At 30.7% G+C, this 21,784-nt stretch overlaps 7 protein-coding genes across 7 annotated transcripts; 1 reads left to right on the top strand and 6 right to left on the bottom strand.

The window, feature by feature from the left end:
* Window positions 1-888: 888 nt before the first annotated feature.
* On the top strand, window positions 889-7,176 carry BX663DRAFT_482793 (exoribonuclease 1; the record flags this gene model as incomplete). The annotated part of the gene is made up of 10 exons (XM_051524457.1): window positions 889-1,576; window positions 1,711-1,901; window positions 2,000-2,155; window positions 2,225-2,296; window positions 2,354-2,616; window positions 2,885-2,917; window positions 2,975-3,030; window positions 3,183-3,813; window positions 3,881-6,860; window positions 6,895-7,176. The coding sequence occupies 10 exons, from the start codon at window positions 889-891 to the stop codon at window positions 7,174-7,176; spliced, it is 5,352 nt and encodes a 1,783-aa protein (XP_051387113.1).
* Window positions 7,177-7,357: 181 nt separating this feature from the next.
* Window positions 7,358-10,242, bottom strand: BX663DRAFT_426987 (glycoside hydrolase; the record flags this gene model as incomplete). Its single annotated transcript, XM_051522590.1, has 10 exons — window positions 7,358-7,480; window positions 7,549-7,638; window positions 7,710-8,700; window positions 8,776-9,079; window positions 9,171-9,216; window positions 9,286-9,467; window positions 9,550-9,630; window positions 9,683-9,758; window positions 9,821-10,104; window positions 10,206-10,242. 10 exons carry the CDS (start codon window positions 10,240-10,242, stop codon window positions 7,358-7,360), a joined length of 2,214 nt encoding a protein of 737 aa, XP_051387112.1.
* A 3,453-nt stretch (window positions 10,243-13,695) lies between these two features.
* BX663DRAFT_494912 (mitochondrial 39-S ribosomal protein L47 (MRP-L47)-domain-containing protein) lies at window positions 13,696-14,443 on the bottom strand. Its single transcript, XM_051525565.1, has 3 exons — window positions 14,225-14,443; window positions 13,964-14,130; window positions 13,696-13,869 (listed from the first exon to the last, which is right to left on the bottom strand). Exons 1-3 carry the CDS (start codon window positions 14,400-14,402, stop codon window positions 13,780-13,782), a joined length of 435 nt encoding a protein of 144 aa, XP_051387111.1. The 5' UTR covers window positions 14,403-14,443; the 3' UTR covers window positions 13,696-13,779.
* A 1,339-nt stretch (window positions 14,444-15,782) lies between these two features.
* On the bottom strand, window positions 15,783-16,711 carry BX663DRAFT_573207 (uncharacterized protein). Its single transcript, XM_051532142.1, has 2 exons — window positions 16,097-16,711; window positions 15,783-16,030 (listed from the first exon to the last, which is right to left on the bottom strand). The coding sequence occupies exons 1-2, from the start codon at window positions 16,342-16,344 to the stop codon at window positions 15,871-15,873; spliced, it is 408 nt and encodes a 135-aa protein (XP_051387110.1). The 5' UTR covers window positions 16,345-16,711; the 3' UTR covers window positions 15,783-15,870.
* BX663DRAFT_482790 (uncharacterized protein) lies at window positions 16,369-16,850 on the bottom strand (the record flags this gene model as incomplete). The annotated part of the gene is made up of 3 exons (XM_051524456.1): window positions 16,369-16,557; window positions 16,589-16,751; window positions 16,819-16,850. The coding sequence occupies 3 exons, from the start codon at window positions 16,848-16,850 to the stop codon at window positions 16,369-16,371; spliced, it is 384 nt and encodes a 127-aa protein (XP_051387109.1).
* A 512-nt stretch (window positions 16,851-17,362) lies between these two features.
* BX663DRAFT_128779 (uncharacterized protein) lies at window positions 17,363-17,851 on the bottom strand. The gene has a single exon (XM_051521535.1). It carries the CDS (start codon window positions 17,678-17,680, stop codon window positions 17,405-17,407), a length of 276 nt encoding a protein of 91 aa, XP_051387108.1. The 5' UTR covers window positions 17,681-17,851; the 3' UTR covers window positions 17,363-17,404.
* Window positions 17,852-18,207: 356 nt separating this feature from the next.
* On the bottom strand, window positions 18,208-20,078 carry BX663DRAFT_494900 (guanine nucleotide binding protein, alpha subunit). Its single transcript, XM_051525564.1, has 5 exons — window positions 19,830-20,078; window positions 19,412-19,754; window positions 18,985-19,243; window positions 18,757-18,910; window positions 18,208-18,689 (listed from the first exon to the last, which is right to left on the bottom strand). Exons 1-5 carry the CDS (start codon window positions 19,945-19,947, stop codon window positions 18,502-18,504), a joined length of 1,062 nt encoding a protein of 353 aa, XP_051387107.1. The 5' UTR covers window positions 19,948-20,078; the 3' UTR covers window positions 18,208-18,501.
* Between the last annotated feature and the right edge of the window lie 1,706 nt (window positions 20,079-21,784).

The raw sequence follows: 21,784 nt of genomic DNA, 5'->3' as shown, positions 1-21,784 counted from the left end.
GTTGAAAATACAATTCAAATATTCCACAAGGCCCTTATTTCAAATGATTGAGGGATTTTTTTTTCCTTTGTATAAAATGTTTGACTAACATGCGATTATTTATCATATTATGAGCTACATGAAATAAAAATTCTTTATTTCTTTTGGTAATAGCCTCTACTTGAGCTATGAAATGTATTCTCTTCATATCCTTCCATTGTTTTCTTTATATACATACGTACATACATACATACATATACATATTTATAAATATAAACATCATCTGACCCGAAGATGCATCCTTGTTATTATTCAAAAGCTTTAATTTGGTAGTAAAATAAATTTAATCTATTGATTTTTATAATCATAAGTGAATCTTCTTTGATAACATTATAAATAAGGAACCATCTATAGTTTTATCTATTGTTTGGTTTTCCTTTATGCTCTTCGATAACAGAGCTACTAGCAATAAAGTCTGAAAGAGCTTATAATAATAAACTATTTATTATATTTATTCGAGATTTAATCACTCTCCTCTTACTACTGAAAAATTATTTGATGTTGAAATAGTAGCTGAGAGGATATGGATGAATCTCAAAGATGCCTAATATACCAAAAAATAGAATAAAATAGAATAAAATAAGATATCTCTAAAGCCAAAAACGCCAAGTTGCAACTATTATTATTTCTCAAAATAATTTTAAAAATTTTCTCATTTTTTTTCAAAACTTTTTCTCAAAAATCAAGGAATGACTGTGTGAACTTTATTATGTGTTATGATTATGTAGAATCATCTCTCTCTCTCTCTCTCTCTCTCTTTTTTTTTTTTTTTTTTTTTTTTTTTTTTTTTTTTGTTTTGTTCTTTCTGTTTCTTTATTTTTTTTTTCTCGTATTCATAAATAAATAAATATGTCGACTAGTATTCAAGTCATTTCACCAAGTACTCAGAAACTTCTTTTTGAGGTGCCTACCTTAACTAAGGATCAAGTGAATGAAGCAGTTCAAAAATCAGTAATAGCTTTCTCTCAATGGAAGAAAGTCCCTGTTCCTGCCCGAGTCTCTATCATGAAAAACTTTTGTCTTTTATTTGAACAAAAGAAAGACAAGATAGCCGCATCCATTACTTCTCAAATGGGTCGCCCAATTCGTTATAGTCAGGGTGAAGTGAAAGGTGTCCTTGAAAGAGCTAATTATATGATTTCAGTTGCTGAAGAATGTTTAAAGGATGAAATGATTGAATCTATTCCGGGGGTTATTAAAAGGTTCCAGCGTAAGGAGCCTTTAGGTCCTGTTTTCTTGATTGCTGCTTGGAATTATCCTTATTTAACAACAGTAAATAATATCATCCCTGCTTTACTTGCTGGAAATACAGTTCTCTTGAAGCAATCACCTCAAACTCCTCAGTGCGCTGATATCTTTGTTGAAACCTTAAGAGAAGCAGGTATACCTCATGATGTAGTTCAAGCTATTCATGTTCAGGATACGGAAGCTAATTATCTTGTACAACATCCTTCCATTCAATTTGTCAATTTTACTGGTAGTGTTGCTGTAGGCAAGAAGATTAGACAAGCTATTGGTGACAGTCAACATCTTATAGGTATTGAAGAAAGAAAGAAAGAAAGAAAGAAAAAAATAAAATAAAAACAAAAAACAACAACACCTATTTGTATAATCATATGATATCAATATAAATTAAATAATAATAACATAATTAATATATATAACAAACAGGTTCTGCAATGGAATTAGGTGGGAAAGATCCTGCTTATGTATTACCAGATACTGACTTGGATTTTGCTGTTGAAAATATTGTTGATGGTGCATTCTTCAATTCTGGACAATGTTGCTGCTCTATTGAGCGTTGTTATGTACATGAAAGTATCTATGATCAATTTGTTGAGAAATCAGTAAAAATTGCCAAGGTAATCCCCCTTATTATTACATGTACGAAAGTAGGCTTATTCTTAACATACACACACACATATATATATATATATATATACACCTGTATATACTATAGAATTATATTTTAGGTGATCCTAATGATTCAAAAACAACATTAGGTCCAATGGCTAATATTAAATTCGCTAATACTGTCAGACATCATATTCAAGATGCTATTGATAAAAATGCTAAAGCTCTCATCAATACAAAAGAAGAATTCCCTAATGATAAAGTAAGTCAAAAACAAATAATTTGAAAGAAAAAAATTATCTTACTAGTAATAATAATAATAATAATAAAGGAAGGAACTGCATATGTTAGTCCTCAAATTTTAGTGGATGTAAATCATGATATGCTTGTCATGAAGGAGGAGGTAATACAATCCTTTTTTTTTTTTTTTTTTCTTGGTTACAAATATTAATTTATGCAGACATTTGGCCCAGTATTGACAATTATGAAAGTGTCGTCTGATGAGGAAGCGGTCCATTTAATGAATGATTCCCAATATGGGTTGACAGCTAGTATTTGGACTTCAGATGTTGAAAAAGCTATAGAAATTGGTGATCAAATTGAAACCGGTACTTGGTTTATGAATCGTTGCGACTATATCGATCCTGCTTTAGCCTGGGTAGGAACTAAAGAGAGTGGATTAGGGTTTTCTATGAGTAAACAAGGATTTAATCAGTATACTAGGTAACTTGTTTTCATTTATTTTTATACTAGTCTTCCGTTTATTCATCTTTTTTATTTTTTATTTATTTATTTATTTTTTACGTAGACCAAAATCTTTTCATCTTAAACTTTCTCAGAAATAAAGCTGCTTCTAGCAAATACGTAGTCACGATAATGACATTAATTATACTACTGTCGTAATCTATAGTTATTTATTTTCGTTTATTTTCGTTTCTTTCTTTTTTCTTTCTTTCTATTAAGTGATTATTAAATAATACAAATATTCCAGTATGGGTATTCCCAAGTTTTTCAGATGGATTAGGTACCAAAAGAATTACACTATTTAAGTGACAGCGTTTATATTAACTTGATTGCATAGTGAACGTTATCCCATGTGCTCACAACTGATTACTGACAATAGTATTCCAGAATTCGGTTAGTCTTTTTTTTTTTTTTCTTAAAAAATAACATAAAATGAAAATAATTAAAGAGAATGAAACGAACTCTAATGCATCCTCTAAAAAATCGTCGTTCATTCTTGCTTACCTCTGTTCTTCCCCCCCCTCTTATTTTTATTTGAACAAAAGATAATTTATACCTGGATATGAATGGCATTATTCATAATTGTTCACATAACAACAACACGAATGCCCACTTCCGAATTACGGAAGAACAAATTTGGATTGGAGTGTTTAATTATATTGATCATCTGTTTTCCAAAATCAAGCCCAAGAAACTATTTTTCTTAGCTATTGATGGTGTTGCGCCAAGAGCAAAAATGAATCAGCAACGTTCGCGTCGTTTTCGTACTGCACGAGATGCAGAAACGCTTAAGCAAAAAGCTCTTGAAAGAGGTGAAGAATTACCTGAAGAAGAAGCTTTTGATTCCAATTGTATCACACCAGGTACTCAGTTTATGAAAAGACTAAGTTTGGAGTTACGTTATTTTATTTCTAAAAAGGTGACGGAGGATGCTAATTGGAGAAACGTTGAGATTGTATTGTCAGGCCCTGAAGTACCTGGAGAAGGCGAGCATAAAATCATGGAATATATCCGTCTAACTAAATCACAGCCAGATTACAATCCTAATACTAGACATTGTCTTTATGGTTTAGATGCTGATTTGATCATGTTAGGGTTACTAAGTCATGATCCTCACTTTGCTTTATTACGTGAAGAAGTTGTTTTTGGTAAAAAAGGACAAAAAAGAAAACAAAAGTAAGTTTCTTTTTTTTTTATCCATGAATCATTAACCTAAGCTTCTAACACTCACTCTACTAATTAGCCTTGATAACCAAAATTTTTATTTAATGCACTTATCATTAATGAGAGAGTATATGAATCTAGAATTTAATTCAATTAGCAATTCTTTATCTTTTCCTTATGATTTTGAACGTATTTTGGATGATTTTATCTTGTTAGCTCTTTTTATTGGTAATGATTTCTTACCTAATCTACCTAATCTTCACGTTAATGAAGGCGCATTGGGTCTTGTGTTTAGAGTATACAAGGATGTTTTACCTACATTTGAAGGCTATATTCAAGATGGTGGACGTGTGGATATGTCTAGACTTCAGAAAGTTCTGGATGGTATTTCTGAAGTCGCAGAAAAAGAAGCATTTGAGCTTGAATTAGTTGATTCATTGTACCTTGCTGGTAAGCGTGAAAATGGGCAAACTGAACGTCAATTATTACATGAATTGGAGAAAAAAAAGGCCAAAGAAGGCAAATTAGTAATGACAGATAGACAAGAAATCATTTTCCGTCAAGTGAATAACTACTTGTTAAGTGAAAAACCTGGCAAAGGTACTACGCTTCATTTTGATATGCCTTTCAGAGCCCGTGATAAAAGATTTCTTATTAAGCTTGCTCAAGAATTGAATATCACATGTCACATTGACTATGATGAGACCGACAAATCTACATATGTAGAGCTCTCTTTTGATTCGGACGATTCGGATGATGATAATGAAGAATCAGAAGTTGATGAAGAAGCAATTGCTGCTCGTGATCGTGTCTTGAAGAAATATGAGAATGCTGAAATTATCTCGGATAATCTGACTAAAGAAGAGATTGAACGTGAAGAAAAAGAAAAGTATGAAGCAGGTTTAAAAGAATGGAAAGCCAATTATTATAAAGAAAAGATGAATATTGATTATAATGATCAGAAGGAAATCGATGCTATTGTCGGTGCCTATGTCGTTGGTATTCAATGGGTGCTCAAGTATTATTATGAAGGTGTCGCTTCATGGGGCTGGTTTTATCCGTATCATTTTGCTCCCAAGATTTCAGATCTCAAAAATATTACTCGTTTTCAAGATTATGAATTTACTATCGGTGAACCTTTCAAACCCTTTGAACAATTAATGGGGGTTTTGCCCAGTTTGAGTAGAAAGCTTTTACCTGCTGCCTATCAGGATTTAATGGTGGATGCTAACTCACCTATCATTGATTTCTATCCTCGTGATTTTGAACTCGATATGAATGGAAAGAAGCAAGACTGGGAGGCTGTTGTTAAAATTCCTTTTATTGATGAAAACCGTCTTCTGGCCGCTATGAAGAATCGAGAGCATCGTTTAACTAGAGAGGAAAAATCCATGTCCCAATTTGGCCCTAGTTATAAATATACCTTTGACAAAGAATTAGCAAAGAAGGATCCTGAAAATTTACCTGTTTATCCTAGTCCCTTGCCAGGTGTTTTCCCTGACATTCACAATTGTCTTGCTCGAGAGGATATTTTTAATTTGCCTAATTTGTCAGATAACGATCTGAAATTGAGAAAGGGTCTTCTTCCTGGTGCTAAAGTTGGAAAGGATGCTTTAGCAGGCTTCCCATCCCTTCAAACAATTCCATTCAGTCATGAAATCAAGCATCACGCTGTTCACGTATTCCAACAAGATAGTCGTAATGAATCAATGATTATCTCAATTAAAAACAAATATCAACATGCTAATATTGAAGAGATTGCTAAGCTTTTCCTTTATCGCAGTATCTACGTCCATTACCCTTATTTAAAAGAGGCTGTCGTTATTGGTGTCTCTGATGCTGAAAAGAAATATTATGTTAGTTTCCGTCATGGCAAAAAGCAAATTCTAGAACATTATTGGGATGAAAAAGAAAGAGAATCATGGGAGACACGCATGGGCCGTGCTGAATACTTACCTAGTAAGCGTTTTGGTTTATTAGTAGGTGAAATTAACATCGGCTTCCATGTCTGTGTCTTGAATGGCATGCATCAAACTGAAGAAGGCGCTTTAGTTAAAGAGTTCGTTAATCCTAGTTTGGAAGACCTTGTGCCTATTCAGACAGTTGTTATTAAAGTAAATAATCCTGATCCTCGTTTTATCGAGAAGCCTGCTCCTCCTGTACACAAGGCTTTCCCTCTCAAGTCTACCATCTTCTTTTTGGGTAGCAAATTTTTAGGTACCCAAGCTACAGTTGTAGGACATAGCCATCATAATGTGGACATTGAAATGACGATTCCAGTGGACGAAAGATTTCAATATGAACCTGAATTTGGTCATGAATGGGTTCAAAAGCAAGAACATGATATTCATTATGAACCATCTAATAATGTTGCTCGTGAGCTTAATCTTACACCTTTAGCTCTATCTAAATTAACATCCTCCTTGACTATCAATGATAATTCTGGACAACGTATTAATGTTGGTTTGAACTTGAAGTTTGATGCTCGTGGTGAGAAGGTATTAGGGTATACTCGAAAGCATCCTAATGGCTATTGGGAATATTCAGATGCTGCTATTCGTCTTATTCGTGAATACTGTGAAAAGTTTCCCAACTTTATCAATTTACTTAAAACCCAAAAAGGAAATGGTATGCTTAGCATTGAAGACTTTGGTTGGACTACAGAAGGCACCAATGAGCTTCGTCAAATGAAGGAATTTGTAAAGCAAAAAGGTGCAGATAATTTGATTAGAGCCAGCCTAGAAACTGAAGAATTGGAGGCACCTTATTGTCATGAAATTGAAAAAGCTGCAATTCAATACCATGAAATGTATGAAGAACTTGATATCAAAAAATGCATTATTCGGGGAGTTCCTCGTAAGGTTTTATTGAAGCCTGCTGATGCTGGAATGCGTCTTAATTATCAAACCTTCTCATTGGGCGATCGTGTTATTTATGTTTGTGATTCTGGTGCAGTACCTCTCGGAAATAAGGGAACGGTTGTTGGTGTTCAAGAAAAGGCAGTTGATGTCATTTTTGATACTACGTTCATGGGAGGCTCTACACTTGGTGATAGGCAAGTATATATTATATATTATATAAGATAGAAATCAGATTTTTAATATTGAATCATTGAATAGATGTTCGAATTTCCGTGGAGCAACACTTCCTTATTCTAGTCTTCTCAATATTAGTAACCCTTCTCATCAAAATACATTTAAAGGAACCAATAATTCAACCTCAACCCGTAATAGTAACAATCATGATTCCGGCCATGGTGGACGTGGTGGTGGTAGTAGTAGTAGTAATGGTAGCAATAATAGAGGATTCAGGGGTGGCCGCGGCCGTGGTGGATTTAGAGGAAGAGGAAGAGGCAATACTGATTATCGTTCTTAATTTGTATTATAAAGATTTTTTTTTTATTATTGACAGGCAAATATTTATATATTTGTATTCATATAAATTTTCAATTATATATATGTATACATATATAAACAAATATATCTTCTTTATTATCGTACATCAACAATACTATATATTAAAAGGTCTTTCATTATCTTTTTGATTTATAGTAATGCTAATATTTTTCTGCCATAATAAGCAAAACTAAACTAGTCCATCCTGTAAATGGATGACTACGTAAACCTTTTCCATCCTTTTCCGAATATTGCTCCCAAACATAACCTGTCTTCTTATAATTCTGTACATAAAAAAAAAGAAAACTTAATGATAGGCAGTACAAATAATCTATTTGTGATGATATTATACCTTATACACATTACGAATAATGTTACTTCTTAACTTTGTATAAATGTTTTGAGCACGAGTTTGATAAGGCCCACTCACATGCATATAGTTCTATTCCAAAAAAAAAAATAAAATAAATTAGTATGTCAACTCTTATTCAATTAGATTCAAATCCTATTTACCTTATATAAACTTTGAAGAGTCAAATAATTAATATTAATCCAAATAGGACCACGCCAATAATCCTCTCCAGTACCGAAATATGGATCAGAGGCAGATAATGAACGAAGACCATATGGAGACCAAAGTTCATCTTCTTTTTCAATGATATCCAAGATAGCTCCTAATTTAGGTGAATCTGCAGGCAAAAGACCTAACATCATAGGGAAAAGAGAAATATATCCTTTATGACAGATATGAATAGGCTTATTATGCTTAAGGGATTGATCGCAGTACATGTTCTTTTCTTCGTTCCAATGAAGTACGTCAAGATTTGCCAGCATATCTTGCTGAATCTTTGAATATTCATTCTTATGGTTTTCATATTCCGGTCCTAATTTAGTGGCTATATCCTTCAAAAGACCAGTAGCAAAAGCCATCCAACTATGAAGATCAAGATGAAGCTCACCAACATTAGGTTCTCCACGAGGATAATCATCTAAGCCAGATGTCAAAGTATGATTAGGGGTTCGTCCACGCCAACGGTAGGCCTCCTCATTAAAAGCTTTGCGACCGAATCGTTTAAGATGCCCACGTTGAGTAGATCGGAACCAAAGCCAGTTTTGACGAAGTTTAGGATAAATCGATTTAAGCCATTCATTTGCTAACTCAGTATTATCTAAATGTAAATTTCGAAGAATATCTGTATCATCTAATGCACCCATTCTTATTTGACTCTTGTCTCCTGTATCATCTAAAATAAATTTATTTTCCTTGTATTTTTCCAAACGATCAATATAACGTTTGATAGAGAGATACAAAGTAGGTGGATTTGCATAATGATGGAATTGCGTTTGAAATTCAGGAGGAACTTTACTGCGTGCTTCTTCACCTAAAATTTGCTCTCGAGCAACCCAACCATTCTCATCAATCATAGAAGTCCAATGTTTGATAATATCAAGACTAAGATCATTATCCCATTCTCCAATTAACAATTGATGAAAGCCTTCATCCCTATTTTGAAGAAATAATTAATGAGAGCATTCTTTTATATATTCTCTCTCTCTCTTTTTTTTTTTTATTTTTTACCAGTAAAAGCCTCTAGGGAAGAATGGACGACTGGGTGTTGCAGTAAATAAAGTTTGTGGAGAAGATAATTCAGGTCTTACGGGCTCACCCATAAAGCTTTCTTCATCCTGCATAGGTGGATGAGAACGATCAAGCACAGATGAGCCATGGAAATAACCAATACCGCCAATTAAATTACTCAATAAATAGTGTGCAAATTTGATTTCATCATTAGAGAAGCCCTTCCCCTTTAAATTAAATATCTTTTCAAACCTAGTATTAAATTCGTCTTCCTTTTGGATTATATCAGTACTAAGCTTTTCGCCTAAAAAAAAAAAAAAAAAAAAGCACACACACATAAAATAAATATGTATAATTTAGTAAACATGTATACATTTAATGTTTAGCTATCATACTTGTTATAGACTTATCAGATTTCTGGGAATGGAAAAGAACATCAAACTAACAATAATAAAATAATCATTAAAAAAAAAAGATACAATATCAAAATATAGGATAATTTTTTTTTACCTGAAATTCTCCTTTAAAAACCTTTTGAAAGACATAGAAATTGGCTACTTCGCCTTCATCTTCTGTTAAGGTATTAGTTAAAGTAAAAAATTTGTATGGTTTCGCTAAAGCTTCCTCCTGACCGCCTTCAGCAATATTCAAACGATCTCTTGCACCCAATATAATATGCTCCATTACGAAATCTAAACATGCATTCATTATTAGATTATATGATTTAGTACGAATGGATACATTATATATCACCTTTTGATTTCCAAACTTGACCCTCTGGAATTTCTCTTCCCCACCATTGTGTTTTACTTAAATCTTGATTTAAACCATCCTGAAGGTATGTATTTAAAGGACCTATTCAAGTCATATTAAATTATTTATTATATAATACTGTTATATAATACACTACCATCTACTATCTGTATTTCAAAATCTCCTAATTCAGGTGTATCTCCTTCTAATCTAATAGGTGATTGAAGACCCTATTCATATCTTTATTATGCTGACAATTTACCACATAGAAAAAAACAACAACATATCATACCTTCTTGGATAGTTTACTCATAATATCAATACCCCCTTCTCCTTCAATACCAATATAAAACATAACTGATGTTATAGGCTCCATAATATCATTTATAGGTGTTCCTCGAATACGAACACCCCAATCACCGCCATCCTTTCCGTTAAAAACTTTGATAAATTCAGTCTTTATTTTTATATTACTTGGTTTATCATTGATCTCTTGAGAAGCAAATTCTCTTCCATCGTGTTTATGATAACCATATCCTTCTATACCATCATTTTGATCACATGCATGGCGTACGTCTATATTTTAAAATGAAGTTAACAATAATTGCAAGCAGTTATTTTTTTCTCTTTTTTCTTTTACACTCAATGTATCCTTTTGATATATTAATTATATTTACGTTGAAATCCTTGTACATGACTAGCATCAAACCACATTAAACCAGTCATTACTGATTCAGGTATACGAGGTCTTGTACCGAAATAAAGATTAGGTCTATATGTTCCCCATAAAAGTGACGTGTTAGATGCAGTAATTATTGAAGATGGAATGTCAGCAACTACTGTTGAAGCCAACAATAAAAAAGTCGAAGCCGTTGTTAGAGATTTGAACCAAGGGGTTCTTCCATCAAACTTCATCGCCAACAAAATAATATATAAAATTTAAAGAAAAAAAAAATTAAATTAAATTATACTGAACACCAGCACTAAATATAGCAGTAGCAGTAGCAGTAGCAGCAGCAGCTTAGCTTTTTTATTTTTACTGCTATTACTGGAATTAAAAATTGATTAAAAAAAAAAAAGTGAATAGTTTGTACCTTTGATAGATAATTATTCTTTCAAATGTATTATGTAGTTAAATAAAATATAGCATTTGCTCTTATTTTTTTTATGTTTTGTATAAGGACAAATGAATATCATTGTAATATAATATAAAATATTTTGCAATAATACATCTAAAATGAGGCATTTCTAGTAATTTACATTTGATTGCTTTAATATTCTTAAAGAAGTACCATACATGCATTTTTAGTTAGAAGTAAAGAGCATCTATCTTTATTTTTTGGTTTCCTTCAAATATATAAAGACTGCCATTTTCTATTATTCTTAAATACGTCTTATTATAGCTTATAAATAGATTTATAACGCGTATAAATCGTTTTTTTTTATTTCAAGTAAAGAAAAAAAATACCTTTTAATCGTCATATTATAGTAATTATTAAAATAAATAGTTAAGTCCATTTTTAATTCTAATATTAGTTAAAGATAATAAATTATAAAACTTGAGACTACATTTAAAATGTTTACTTATTTATTTTTATAAAAGACGCGTAAGAAAAGATATATTTATTTTATTTTATTTTCATTTTTATTTCATATATAAAAAAAAGTGAATCCCCAATTCGTCAACAGTAATATTTACTGCAGTCCAAAGGTGGCCGCGTGGAGGCTAGGATTCTTTGCACCTTCTTTGTTCTTGTATTTTTTATTTTTACTAGGAGGTTAGAAAAACCATAGCGATCACAATATGTAACGCCCTCTGAATCAACAAGATACCCTACAATGTCCTCCTAATTCAAGGAGGGCAAGATAGGGTGTCTTCCTCATCAAGAGCCCGGTACATAAGTGGTAACCATGAGAAAAAGAATTTCCTCCTAGGGCAGGGAAGAAGAAGAATAATAAAATAGTATTATTTAATGACTTACCTACAGAAGAAATAGTAATAATAAAGAAGAAAAAGAAGAAAAAATAACTTTGAATATCTACTTTTTTATAAGAACAAGGAGGTCGTTGTTGTAAATTACAGTCACAATCATATGAAATCCATAGGAATATGTGTTACCCCACATTTAATACACACAGTTACATTATTTAATTTTCTTTCTTTCTTATAAAAAGTAACAATGTGTAGAATAATAAAATGTTGTCAATTTTACTTCTTCTTTATGACTATATGAAATGTATTAACATTAAAGAAAAGAAAAAGAAAAGAAAAGTAAATAAAATAAATGTCTTTTCTTTTTCACTTCTTTGTTTATATTCTCATAAACTTTCTTTTTTCCTATTTAGGCAACTAATATGTATATGTATAAATCTTAATTAATACAAATACACTTATTTTATGCTATATTATCAGATAGTATTAAAAAATTTTTTTTTTATATATTTATTTGGCTGAAATCATTATAGCTGCTAGAGATTACGAATCTCTTTTTTTTTATACTTACAAGCTTATAATCTATTTATTCAAAATGAAAGAGAGAGAGAAAAAAAAACTTTATTTTATACATTTTTCATTGAATTAGCTTCATATCTTGCTATTCTTATATCAGCTGTAGCTTTATTCCTTACAGATGTATACAGAATGTAATCGATCTTCATGTTTTATTTTGATAAGGAATTGAACTCTATTTTATACGAAAATAATAATTTCAATTCAAGGTTAAAAAGATAATGACTCTTCTTACAGCCAATGAAATTTCTCTTGTAATTATAGACTTTGGTAGATTTTACAGAACACCTGAATACCTTATTCTTACTGTTGTTGCGATATAGTAGAATATACCATACCAAATCATAATAATACTTCTTGTTAATATATCTTATATAGAAATATTAAAACATATTAAAATATTGTTTCCTGTTGTTTAAACTGGAATATTACCTAGATCATTTAAAATCAATAAAGAGTATATCAAATAGAATCGAAAGATACTCACTTTGTAGGTTTTAGTTGATTATCAGATTTTCGTTTTGATACTCTACTTTTTTTTTTATACTTAACTAGAGTATGACTTTATCTTCAACTCACTATCTTTTGATCTGATAAATGATTGCGTTTGTATCAAAATAATAACTGTTTTTAACTCATTTTTTGGCAATTCTTTCAAACCCTATGTTCTATATGATTAATCCATTATCATGAAAGAATAAAATTTTATTTTTTCTAAACATAGCTCTTCTTCTATACTTCTATCAAAGATTGTATTGCTTTGTAAACTACCTTTTTTTTTTTTTTGTCTCTCTCCCTTACATCCATAGCCCTTTTAGAAGCTTTACATACTTTGAACTTACTAAAGCATTATTGTAGAAATGATTTAACTTTGCTGATAAAAAAAAAAAAATTGATCAAGAGCCTAATCAAAATGTGTGTTTTTTTCTTTCTAATTGATCTTTTATCATTAAACTCTTTATATATATATATATATATATATATTTTAAAAGAAAAGAAAGGAACCAAAACTCTCTACAAGAGACTGAGTTAGGATATTAGGGAGAGAAAGGAAAAGCTGTTCGGTATTTATCATCTTTAAGAGTTATTTAAAAGGTCTTATTTTATAAAGTACCTTTACAATAACTAAATTCTAAATAACGATTATCTATCTTTTCCAACTAAAGATAATATCAGGGAAATAGCTTCTAAAATTCAACGCTCAGTAATCATTGTGTCTTATCTACTATGTCGGATTAGTTGCGTTATATTACCTGAAATAAGAATAGTGTATGACATCAATTTGAATCCCTACACTAATATTATGACATTCAAGACGCATGTTGGCAACGAATTTAATAAATGCCAAGGATCCTTTCCCTCGAAATGACAAAATTAACATTTTAAATTCTATTTGCTTATGTATAAACTTTTGTCAATAAAGTCTTTACTTGAAGAGATTATATAACAGATATATTTAAAATTTGATCCAAAAAAGAGTATGAATTATACACGAATATCTTCTAAAAGTGTGTGTGTTTTTAAAAAGAAAAAGAAAAAAAGAAGAAGCGTTATACACATAGAATAAGAATTGAAACAAACTAAATCGTTAATCTTCATCAATATACAATTTATTATTCTCTCTCTCTCTCTCTCTCTCTCTCTTTTTTTTTTTTTTTTTTTTTTTTTTTTTTTTTTTTTTGAAACAAATTTCTGTAAATACATACAAGACTCTAAAATTACATTGTATAGTGTTGGTCAGATTATTGTGCTGCTTTGCTCATTAATTGCTTTTCGTATTCCCTTTGTCTTTCATATAATACGCATTTAATTCTGGCCATTGATTTTTGACACTAGTAATAAGAATGAGAGAATAGACAGATTATTTAGTTATTTCTTTCTTTCTAAGTTTCTTGGCCAAATTCAAAATGTCATTTCATAATTTACCTTCTTCATGCGGCCTTGGTTTGTCCATATTTGCTTTAACACTCTTAATCGCCTCGCTTCTTCTTTTTGTGTTGCAAGTACATTACGTTCCTTTAACAAAACATACCATAATTTATGAAGATCTTCAAATGACTTTTGTCGAAGCTCTTGTGTCTTCCAGGCACGTCCTTTTTATAAATTTATATATACATGTATATAAGAATCGAAATTACATTACTTTGCTGTCTTTTTTTTTTTTTTCCCCCTTTCATTCTATTTTACCTGTCCAAATCTGTTTTGGTAAAGCTTCATTATTTTCAAAAAATTGGTATAGGCCTTTTGGTTTTGCTGTATTTTCTATATTTGTTGATTCTGTAGATAAAGCAATTCTAGAAGTACTAAATTTACGGTTAAATGTATTCCAACTAAAAGTTCGTGTGATTCTCTGTAAATATGACATGTATGAATTATATGAAAAGACTAAAGGGCTTCAAAAAAAAAAAAAAAAAAAATAGGAGGGACCCGGGGGGAATAAAAAAATGCTGTTAATGCGATTTGCGAGGGGGGGGGCACGACTACGTGACTAGCTTTGTTATTGTAGGTAGTGTAGTAGAAAATCCCCTTACAGAATAAAGATGCTGTGCTCCTATAATGTGTAAATGATAGACTTTTGGGTTTATTACAAGTAAAATTAAGTAATCTAGATCCTTATTCATATATATAAAAGGAAAAATACTGCCAGGGATGGATAGGGTGTTCCAATTCCTTATACTACAGTAATTTATACAAATTACAAAAAAAAAAAATTAAGACAAATAAGAATTCAATTTGAGAAGGAACAATACATATATTTACTTGCATTGGCATCTCTCTTCCAAAGTATACAGCAGTTTTTGTAATCTAGAATACTTTTGGTATATTTATCATTCAGAAGCTTTGTTGCCTTGATAATCATTGAAACGACAGGGTACAGACCTTTCATTGTAGAACCTGAAGATTTGGGGGACACGTGTTTGAGAGCATATACTAACTCTTGCAGCAAGATATTAACATTACCAAAAAAAAAAGTGTGATATATAGGCATCGTCATATCAGCATGAAAATCAAGATGATATGCCAATTTTTTTTTTTAAGAAAGCAAAGACCAACAACTCTTATAGCATTTAATTTAAACATTACCTTAGGTATTATTTACAGGCAAAAGATTCCAGAGTGTCTAAGTTTCTTTCTATGACATCTAAAAATAAAATCTTCATCGTTTAACAGTAGTATTTTTAATCATTGTACAACAAAACATTACTTTATTCTCCTATTTTCTCTATTACATTCTACATTATTCTCGATAAATACTTGAAAATAAGAAGTAATCTAATTATAACCTTGTACAGTCGAAGAAACTAGGTTGAGTCAATAAAAAAATTTTTTGATCATTTCCAAAATAAATAAGGGACACCATAGGAAAATGGGACATTGGTACGAAAATAGTACATAGAAGGGAATATGGGAAATTAAGATATTTTAGTTTGTCTGGTCAAATCAAAATTGTTACAACTTCTTACCTGTAACATCATTAAGTCGTCGGCTCACCGGAGTGAGCCGAGACAACCACATTGGAGGTGGCGGTTTGTCGTTTGAAGATGGTGGGGCGATCATTGTCATTCCATATAGACTGAGCTATGTAAAACATGTTTTTGCTGGCCATTACATCTCGATTCCAAAAGATATATTGCAAGTTTTACGCTTCAATACTTGATGGATCATGGTCATCTTCCCTACACTTCAGATTTTCTATATCATTTTTAAAGCAAGAATTGCAGATCTATGAAGAATTGGTTTTAGCTGAAAGTGCAATATGTAAACTATATGTTGTTTTTTTCTTAATGACCTTTGATGTATTAAATTCGTTGATGTCTAGTAGCAAGAGTTCTTCAAGCCTTTGCCTTGTTTTTTAATTGTTGATATATTTTGTTAGATACGGCATGACGGAGACCTTTGAACTTGATATGATCCTTGTTTTTTAGTCCCTCACCAAAGACCACTAGAGGCATCTTGCTGCTGTTTCCCTTTTCAAAACAAACTTTGTTGTTTCTGCTGTAAGTTACAGATATAATAGTTCGAGTTTACTGAAATAATAATTAAAAAAAAAGTGTATACCTTTTTGATTTTGGGATGGTAGTGAGTGCTCTTTCTTCTTGAGCAGTACCGGGCTTGCGAGTTTTACTTCTTCTTTTTCTATTTTCCTTTGTCTTCTTTCTCCTGCTTTTATTATACTTCTTTACACCATTTATTAAGATGTTGACACTTTCTTGGATGGCTTTTTGGGAACTAAGGTAGTTCAACCATTTAATCTTAGAAGTTTCAAAGCCATAGAAAGTAAGCAAAGTATTCATGTGCTGCAGCATGTAAGTTATGTACAAAACAAATTGTTAAACAGACGCAGTTTTAGGCGAAAGAATGTCTGTTTCAATCTTTTCAAAACCTAATCTCTGTTTGCGCTTCTGTTGCTCTTTCATTCGTCTTACACTTCCACCCATATTGTAATATTCGATTGAGGATAAGTGACATATGTCAGTGGTCACCATGATAAGAGACAAAAGGATCCCGTCTTCCTGGGTCTACAGTACATGGACGGAAATACCTGTCCACCTCTTCGCTTGTAAAATCGTTCAACTCTAGACAGATATTGTCTTCTGGTGATGATGGAAGCACTTTTCTAGCAAATAGAACTCTGTACGTGTAGCCATCAGTATACAATCCATTGAGAAACATCTTTCCTTTTTGTTCAGGCAGTACTTGAAGCTTTTCACAACTATATATATATATTTTTTTTTTCGTCAGTAAGTTGATTTATAGATATATGTAATAGTAATGTATACCTTTGAATGCCCAGCTTCTTAAAGTCAAACATTTGATAGAAGCATCTTTGTTTATGATCGAAAGGAGATGATTCATTAGCTTGCTTTTTTCTTGTTTAGCATCTGGGAAAATTCCGGTTAGGTTCTGAGCATTCATCTTTATGAATCGCCAGTGCAATCCAGGATTTGGGAATAGACTAAAACGTCTTGGAAGTTAGGGACTTAATCAAATCGCTTTTGTCATTTTGAGGAGTTTGGGCCTTGTATATATCATCGGATTTTTTTAAGGATATGCCCTTAATGCGGATAGAATTTTGAAGGGTTCATTGTTTAAGCTTTCTTTAGACACTGGAAGCTTGGACATGCGATTCTTCACTTCTGAAATCAAAGAATTTAAGAAACTTGGGAGATTATTGACCACATCCGGATCAAAAAAGGGCAAGAATATCATTAGGTATAGAGGATGACTGGGAATATGTAAGCACTTGATCATATACATGATTATATATCCAAGTTCTTGATACAGCCAACCTTCGCATTCTAGTTTATACAGTTTTAGTATAAAAAAAATTTGAGAAACTGAACATGTATATTAAAGAGTTTGTTTTTATCTCTCGTTGATTACCGGATACTTTGTCCTTAATGTATAGATAAAGTAGTTACATATAATATTTTCAAAGTTTTCAACATAGTAGTTATTGTATGTTGTTGCGACAGTTTCACATGCAGTTGACAGAGATTGTCCATAATTCTTTAATCTATTTTCTGGAACAAACAAGCTACCATTTATAGTGGCGGATAGTTCAACAAAAGAGCTTGTAAGTTGAACCACATCTAGATTCTGTTTCTGCAGGTCTTTCCTTTTTCGTGTCTTTGTAAGCATGTAGAATTGGCCCTACATCATCTGAGCTGCCCCTAATCACTCTTGAAATAGTGTACCCAAAAATTTTGATCAAAAAAAGTCATTTGTCAACTTGCTTGGGTGTTGCAGAATAAAAAAAAAAGTTTATAAATAGTTGTGTTTTGAACATGACTTCACGGATAAAGCTTGATACAGCCTTGACCTTTTCCAAAGAACTGGCTTTGTTTGGGAGTATTCTTGCAGAAAGTTGCAAATGGTACAGAGAGAGAATGATATGAGCGCTATAGAGGCTGGTTGTTTTTTTTAGGGTTACACCCTTAAATCAAAGCAAAAAAAAAAAAAAAAAAAAAATCTTTAAATTTGTTCAATATAGTCCCACATTCGCGTTCGTGTCCCATATTCTCTTATGTGTTCCGTTTTCACACTGATTTCTCATTTTCATACTGGTGTCCCATATTCCCTTCTGTGTACTATTTTCGTACCAATGTCCCATTTTCCTATGGTGTCCCTTATTTATTTTGGAAATGATCAAAAAATTTTTTTATTGACCCAACCTAGTTTCTTTGACAGTAATAGACTTTAAACTTGTAACTATCAACCCTTTTTTATATTAACTTTTGAAATAATAAATGAAGAGTATTTTCTATCTTGCTCTCTCTCTTTTTTTCTTTTTCTTTTCAATAAAAAAAAAGTATTTTTTTGTGCTTTATATTATAAATAAAATAAAATTAAAGGTATGAAGAAATACTGCCAATAATAACTAACAATAAAAAAAAGGGAGGGTGTGTGGAGGGAGGGAGGAGGAGGAGGTTTTCTACATGATTAAGTGTATCATAATATATTTATAAAAGCCCAACATCACGCAGGTTATTTTGTATAATAATATCATTAACTGCAGCCATTACAAACTTGATTTGCTGAGTATCAGTAGCACAAGTAAAGTGTGTGTAGATTTGTTTAGAGTCAGATTGATTCAATGATACAAATCTATTTAAGATATAATCACTTGCTACTTCATATGTTTCAGGTCCTATATTATTATATGAATGTGAATTTATTGTCTCCCTTTCTAAATTGTGCTAATGTGCAAAATTTACCTTCAAAATCATTGAAACTTTCTTTTAAAGGATGCTTAGGCAACTTTTCCTTAAAAATATCAATTTTGTTTAAAAAAAGAATGATTGATGTCTTGATAAACCAACGAGAATTACAAATTGAATCAAATAAGGTCAAAGCTTCTTGCATACGATTCTATTTACAATATTATACATTTATATCAACTGAATAGAAATAAAAAAAAAATGCTTATTATACATAAAACATACTACTGTTTCGTCTTCAATTAAAACTTGGTCATATTCAGAGATAGCGACTAAGAAAATAATGGCTGTCACATTTTCAAAACAATGAATCCATTTTTTACGTTCTGATCTTTGACCACCAACATCAAACATGCGATAAGTAAGGTCTCCAATAACAAACGTTGTTTCTGTAATGCCTGTAGTCTTTACTCTTGAACGCAATACGTCCTGATCAGTTGGAATATAATTAACATCACCAATCCGATCAATTGAGTCAAAATAACTATTTTAAAGCGAATTTTTTTTTTTTTTTTTTTTTTTTTTTTTTTTTTTTTTTTTTAAACAAAATAAAATAAAATAAAATAAAACAAAATAAAATAAAATAAAATAAAACAAAATAAAATAAATAAATAAATAAATATAATATAATTATTTAGATATTAAATCTTACTATTTCGCTGAATCATTTAATTGATATTCACGACTTCTTTCAAATACGCTTTGAAGGTTTTCATCTTTCCACAAGGATTTTATAGCTTGAGTGACGTCTGAAGGAAGGGAGTCACGTTCTATTTGAGATGGTAAATCAAGTATGATAGTTGAATGAAGCTTATTTTGTGGTACAGCATAGGAGATACCCATATTATCCATGGCCTCTAATATAACACGCATCGATTGAACTGTGTTTGAAAAAATGATTTCTTTGAATGCCTCTCTTTCATCACGAGAGTAACCACCATCATGAATAAGTTTCATTTGTTTTAAAATGGTTGATTTGCCTGATTCTCCAGCGCCTTTATATTTAAGCAGAGCTAGTTAGATCATGTATATACATATTTATTTATTTCAATATCCTTTATACTATTTACCTAACAATAACATCTTTACTTCATTTCTCATGTTGAGTTTATCTCTTTTGATTTGATTATCAATTTCCTCATTACGAGCTTTTCCATCATGAACTTCATTTGATTGACAGCAACCCATTATTTGACTGATATCCTTTACACTAAATGTAATTGATTTATATTTATATATCTGTCTATCTGAATAAAATCAAGATATTATATAATATCTACTTGTCTGTATAGTTCAAATCTAAAAGAAAAAAAAAAAAAAAAAGAGGAAGTATTTGCAAACGAAAGATAAAAGAAAAGAAAGAGGATAGTATATAAAAAAAAAAAAGAAGAAAAGGAAAGGAGAAACATATAAAACAAGTAATTTGCAAACGTTTTTTTTTTTTTGACCCCTTTTTTTTATATTTTTATTTTCTTTTTATTTTCTTTTTTTTATATATCTATACATATTTATATGTGTATATATTTTATAGACAATAATTTATGTTCTCCTTACTCTTTGATCTTGAATTATTATTATTATTCTACAATGCATTAGACTCTTATTGTTATTACTATTTTGAATTTATTTGTTTACATTTTGCAAGTAGATAAATAAATGAAGAGATCAACCATCGTACTACCAACAAATTAACTGTTGTAAATACGATAAACTGGTTTAGTAAAGAAGGGAGTCAATTCTGCCCAGTAAAGGAGTTAGAAAAGGGAGGGAGAGAGAAAGTTCAAATAAAGTTGCTATTGTATCACACTATTATGTATAAAAGGTAAAAGGAAAAAAGAAAAAGAAAAAAAAAAGAGACAGATAAAAGGAGGCTTCAAGAAATTAGTGAGAGTAATTATAATGTTGACTCGACAAATTAAGCAAACTCAACTTACTAATAATATCATCTGCATGCTCTATATGAAAAATCCCGGATATAATGAAAATGAAATGAAATATACAATGATAAAGGGAAACATAGACATATAAAGTCATATGACGAATGTATGTAAATTAAATGATTATATCTCAAGAATTAACCACAAAGGACACTATGTAGATATACATGATTCTTGTTAGTACTACATTTATAGTGATTCGGCAATAATACAAGATAAGCTTCACAGTGTCAACTTCATGATGCTAGATACTATGAAGGAATCATGGATGCTGATATCATACATTTATATTCATTTGTTACATATCATTATTTGAAAAATACGGGTTGCAAATTTGAATCAACTAGAGTAAAAACGCTATACATGATCTATTTTGACTTGTTTCTATCTATAGGCTTAAACTGACCTTTATCCAAACAGCTTTCTTTATTACTTTAAACAGACATTTCATCGTGTGGGATCCTTATTAATCTGTTTATATGATAGTATCCCATCCTTAAAAATAGATATAAAAATTAGATATATGAATTTGAGAAAAGTATATACTGGAAGGAATTATCAAATGTGCCTTTGTTTATTTTTTATTTAGCTCTCATCGACAAAGCGATTTTTTTTTTTAATAAAATAAAAATAAAAAAATCTACGTCATATAGATTATTATTGAATTGCTTCATAATATATATGATAGATAAATACAAAATTATTATGCATTTAACTTTTAGATATATTGAAATTATCATAAAGTTTATATATGAGGAAGAAGGTACAATGATGATTTTTTTAACTTTTATAGGACTATCAGCCTACTAGGACTGATGATCGCAGTTTTCTATAGTAGGTAAAAAGAAATATTCCTTGACGTAGTACAATGAAAGGCCCATTTTAGACATGAACGATGTGACATCATGAATTCCATTTTACCAAATTGAGTTATAGATTTATTCTATTGTAGATGCAAGATTAACGAAAAATAGTATAGAATATAATAAAGCTTATAAAGCGAGTTAAATTAATATAAAATAAGAGTGATTTCTATAAATAAACTATAATTTATTAAAACTATTTAAGCAGCAAAACAGAACAGTTGT

The sequence above is a fragment of the Cokeromyces recurvatus genome (assembly GCF_025118155.1).
Source record: "Cokeromyces recurvatus strain NRRL 2243 chromosome Unknown BX663scaffold_2, whole genome shotgun sequence".
In the NCBI taxonomy this organism is placed as follows: Eukaryota; Fungi; Mucoromycota; class Mucoromycetes; order Mucorales; family Mucoraceae; genus Cokeromyces; species Cokeromyces recurvatus.
The sequence above is the reverse complement of the archived record's forward strand: the minus strand, read 5'-3'. Positions and strand labels throughout refer to the sequence as shown.

Bases quoted from the DNA above. Each gene is read 5' to 3' on its own strand.
- BX663DRAFT_494912 (XM_051525565.1), bottom strand. From the start codon at position 14,402: ATGTCATATTTACAGAGAATCACACGAACTTTTAGTTGGAATACATTT. The intron at 14,131-14,224 runs GTAAAATAGAAT...ATTTATAAAAAG, and splicing joins ACCAAAACAGATTTGGACAG to GACGTGCCTGGAAGACACAA. The intron at 13,870-13,963 runs GTAAATTATGAA...TCTTATTACTAG, and splicing joins ACCAAGGCCGCATGAAGAAG to TGTCAAAAATCAATGGCCAG.
- BX663DRAFT_573207 (XM_051532142.1), bottom strand. From the start codon at position 16,344: ATGCTGCAGCACATGAATACTTTGCTTACTTTCTATGGCTTTGAAACT. The intron at 16,031-16,096 runs GTATACACTTTT...AACTTACAGCAG, and splicing joins ACCATCCCAAAATCAAAAAG to AAACAACAAAGTTTGTTTTG.
- BX663DRAFT_128779 (XM_051521535.1), bottom strand. From the start codon at position 17,680: ATGCTTACAAAGACACGAAAAAGGAAAGACCTGCAGAAACAGAATCTA.
- BX663DRAFT_494900 (XM_051525564.1), bottom strand. From the start codon at position 19,947: ATGGGTTGCTGTCAATCAAATGAAGTTCATGATGGAAAAGCTCGTAAT. The intron at 18,911-18,984 runs GTATGTTTTATG...TATTGTAAATAG, and splicing joins TAATTGAAGACGAAACAGTA to AATCGTATGCAAGAAGCTTT. The intron at 18,690-18,756 runs GTAAATTTTGCA...ATAATAATATAG, and splicing joins AAGTTTCAATGATTTTGAAG to GACCTGAAACATATGAAGTA.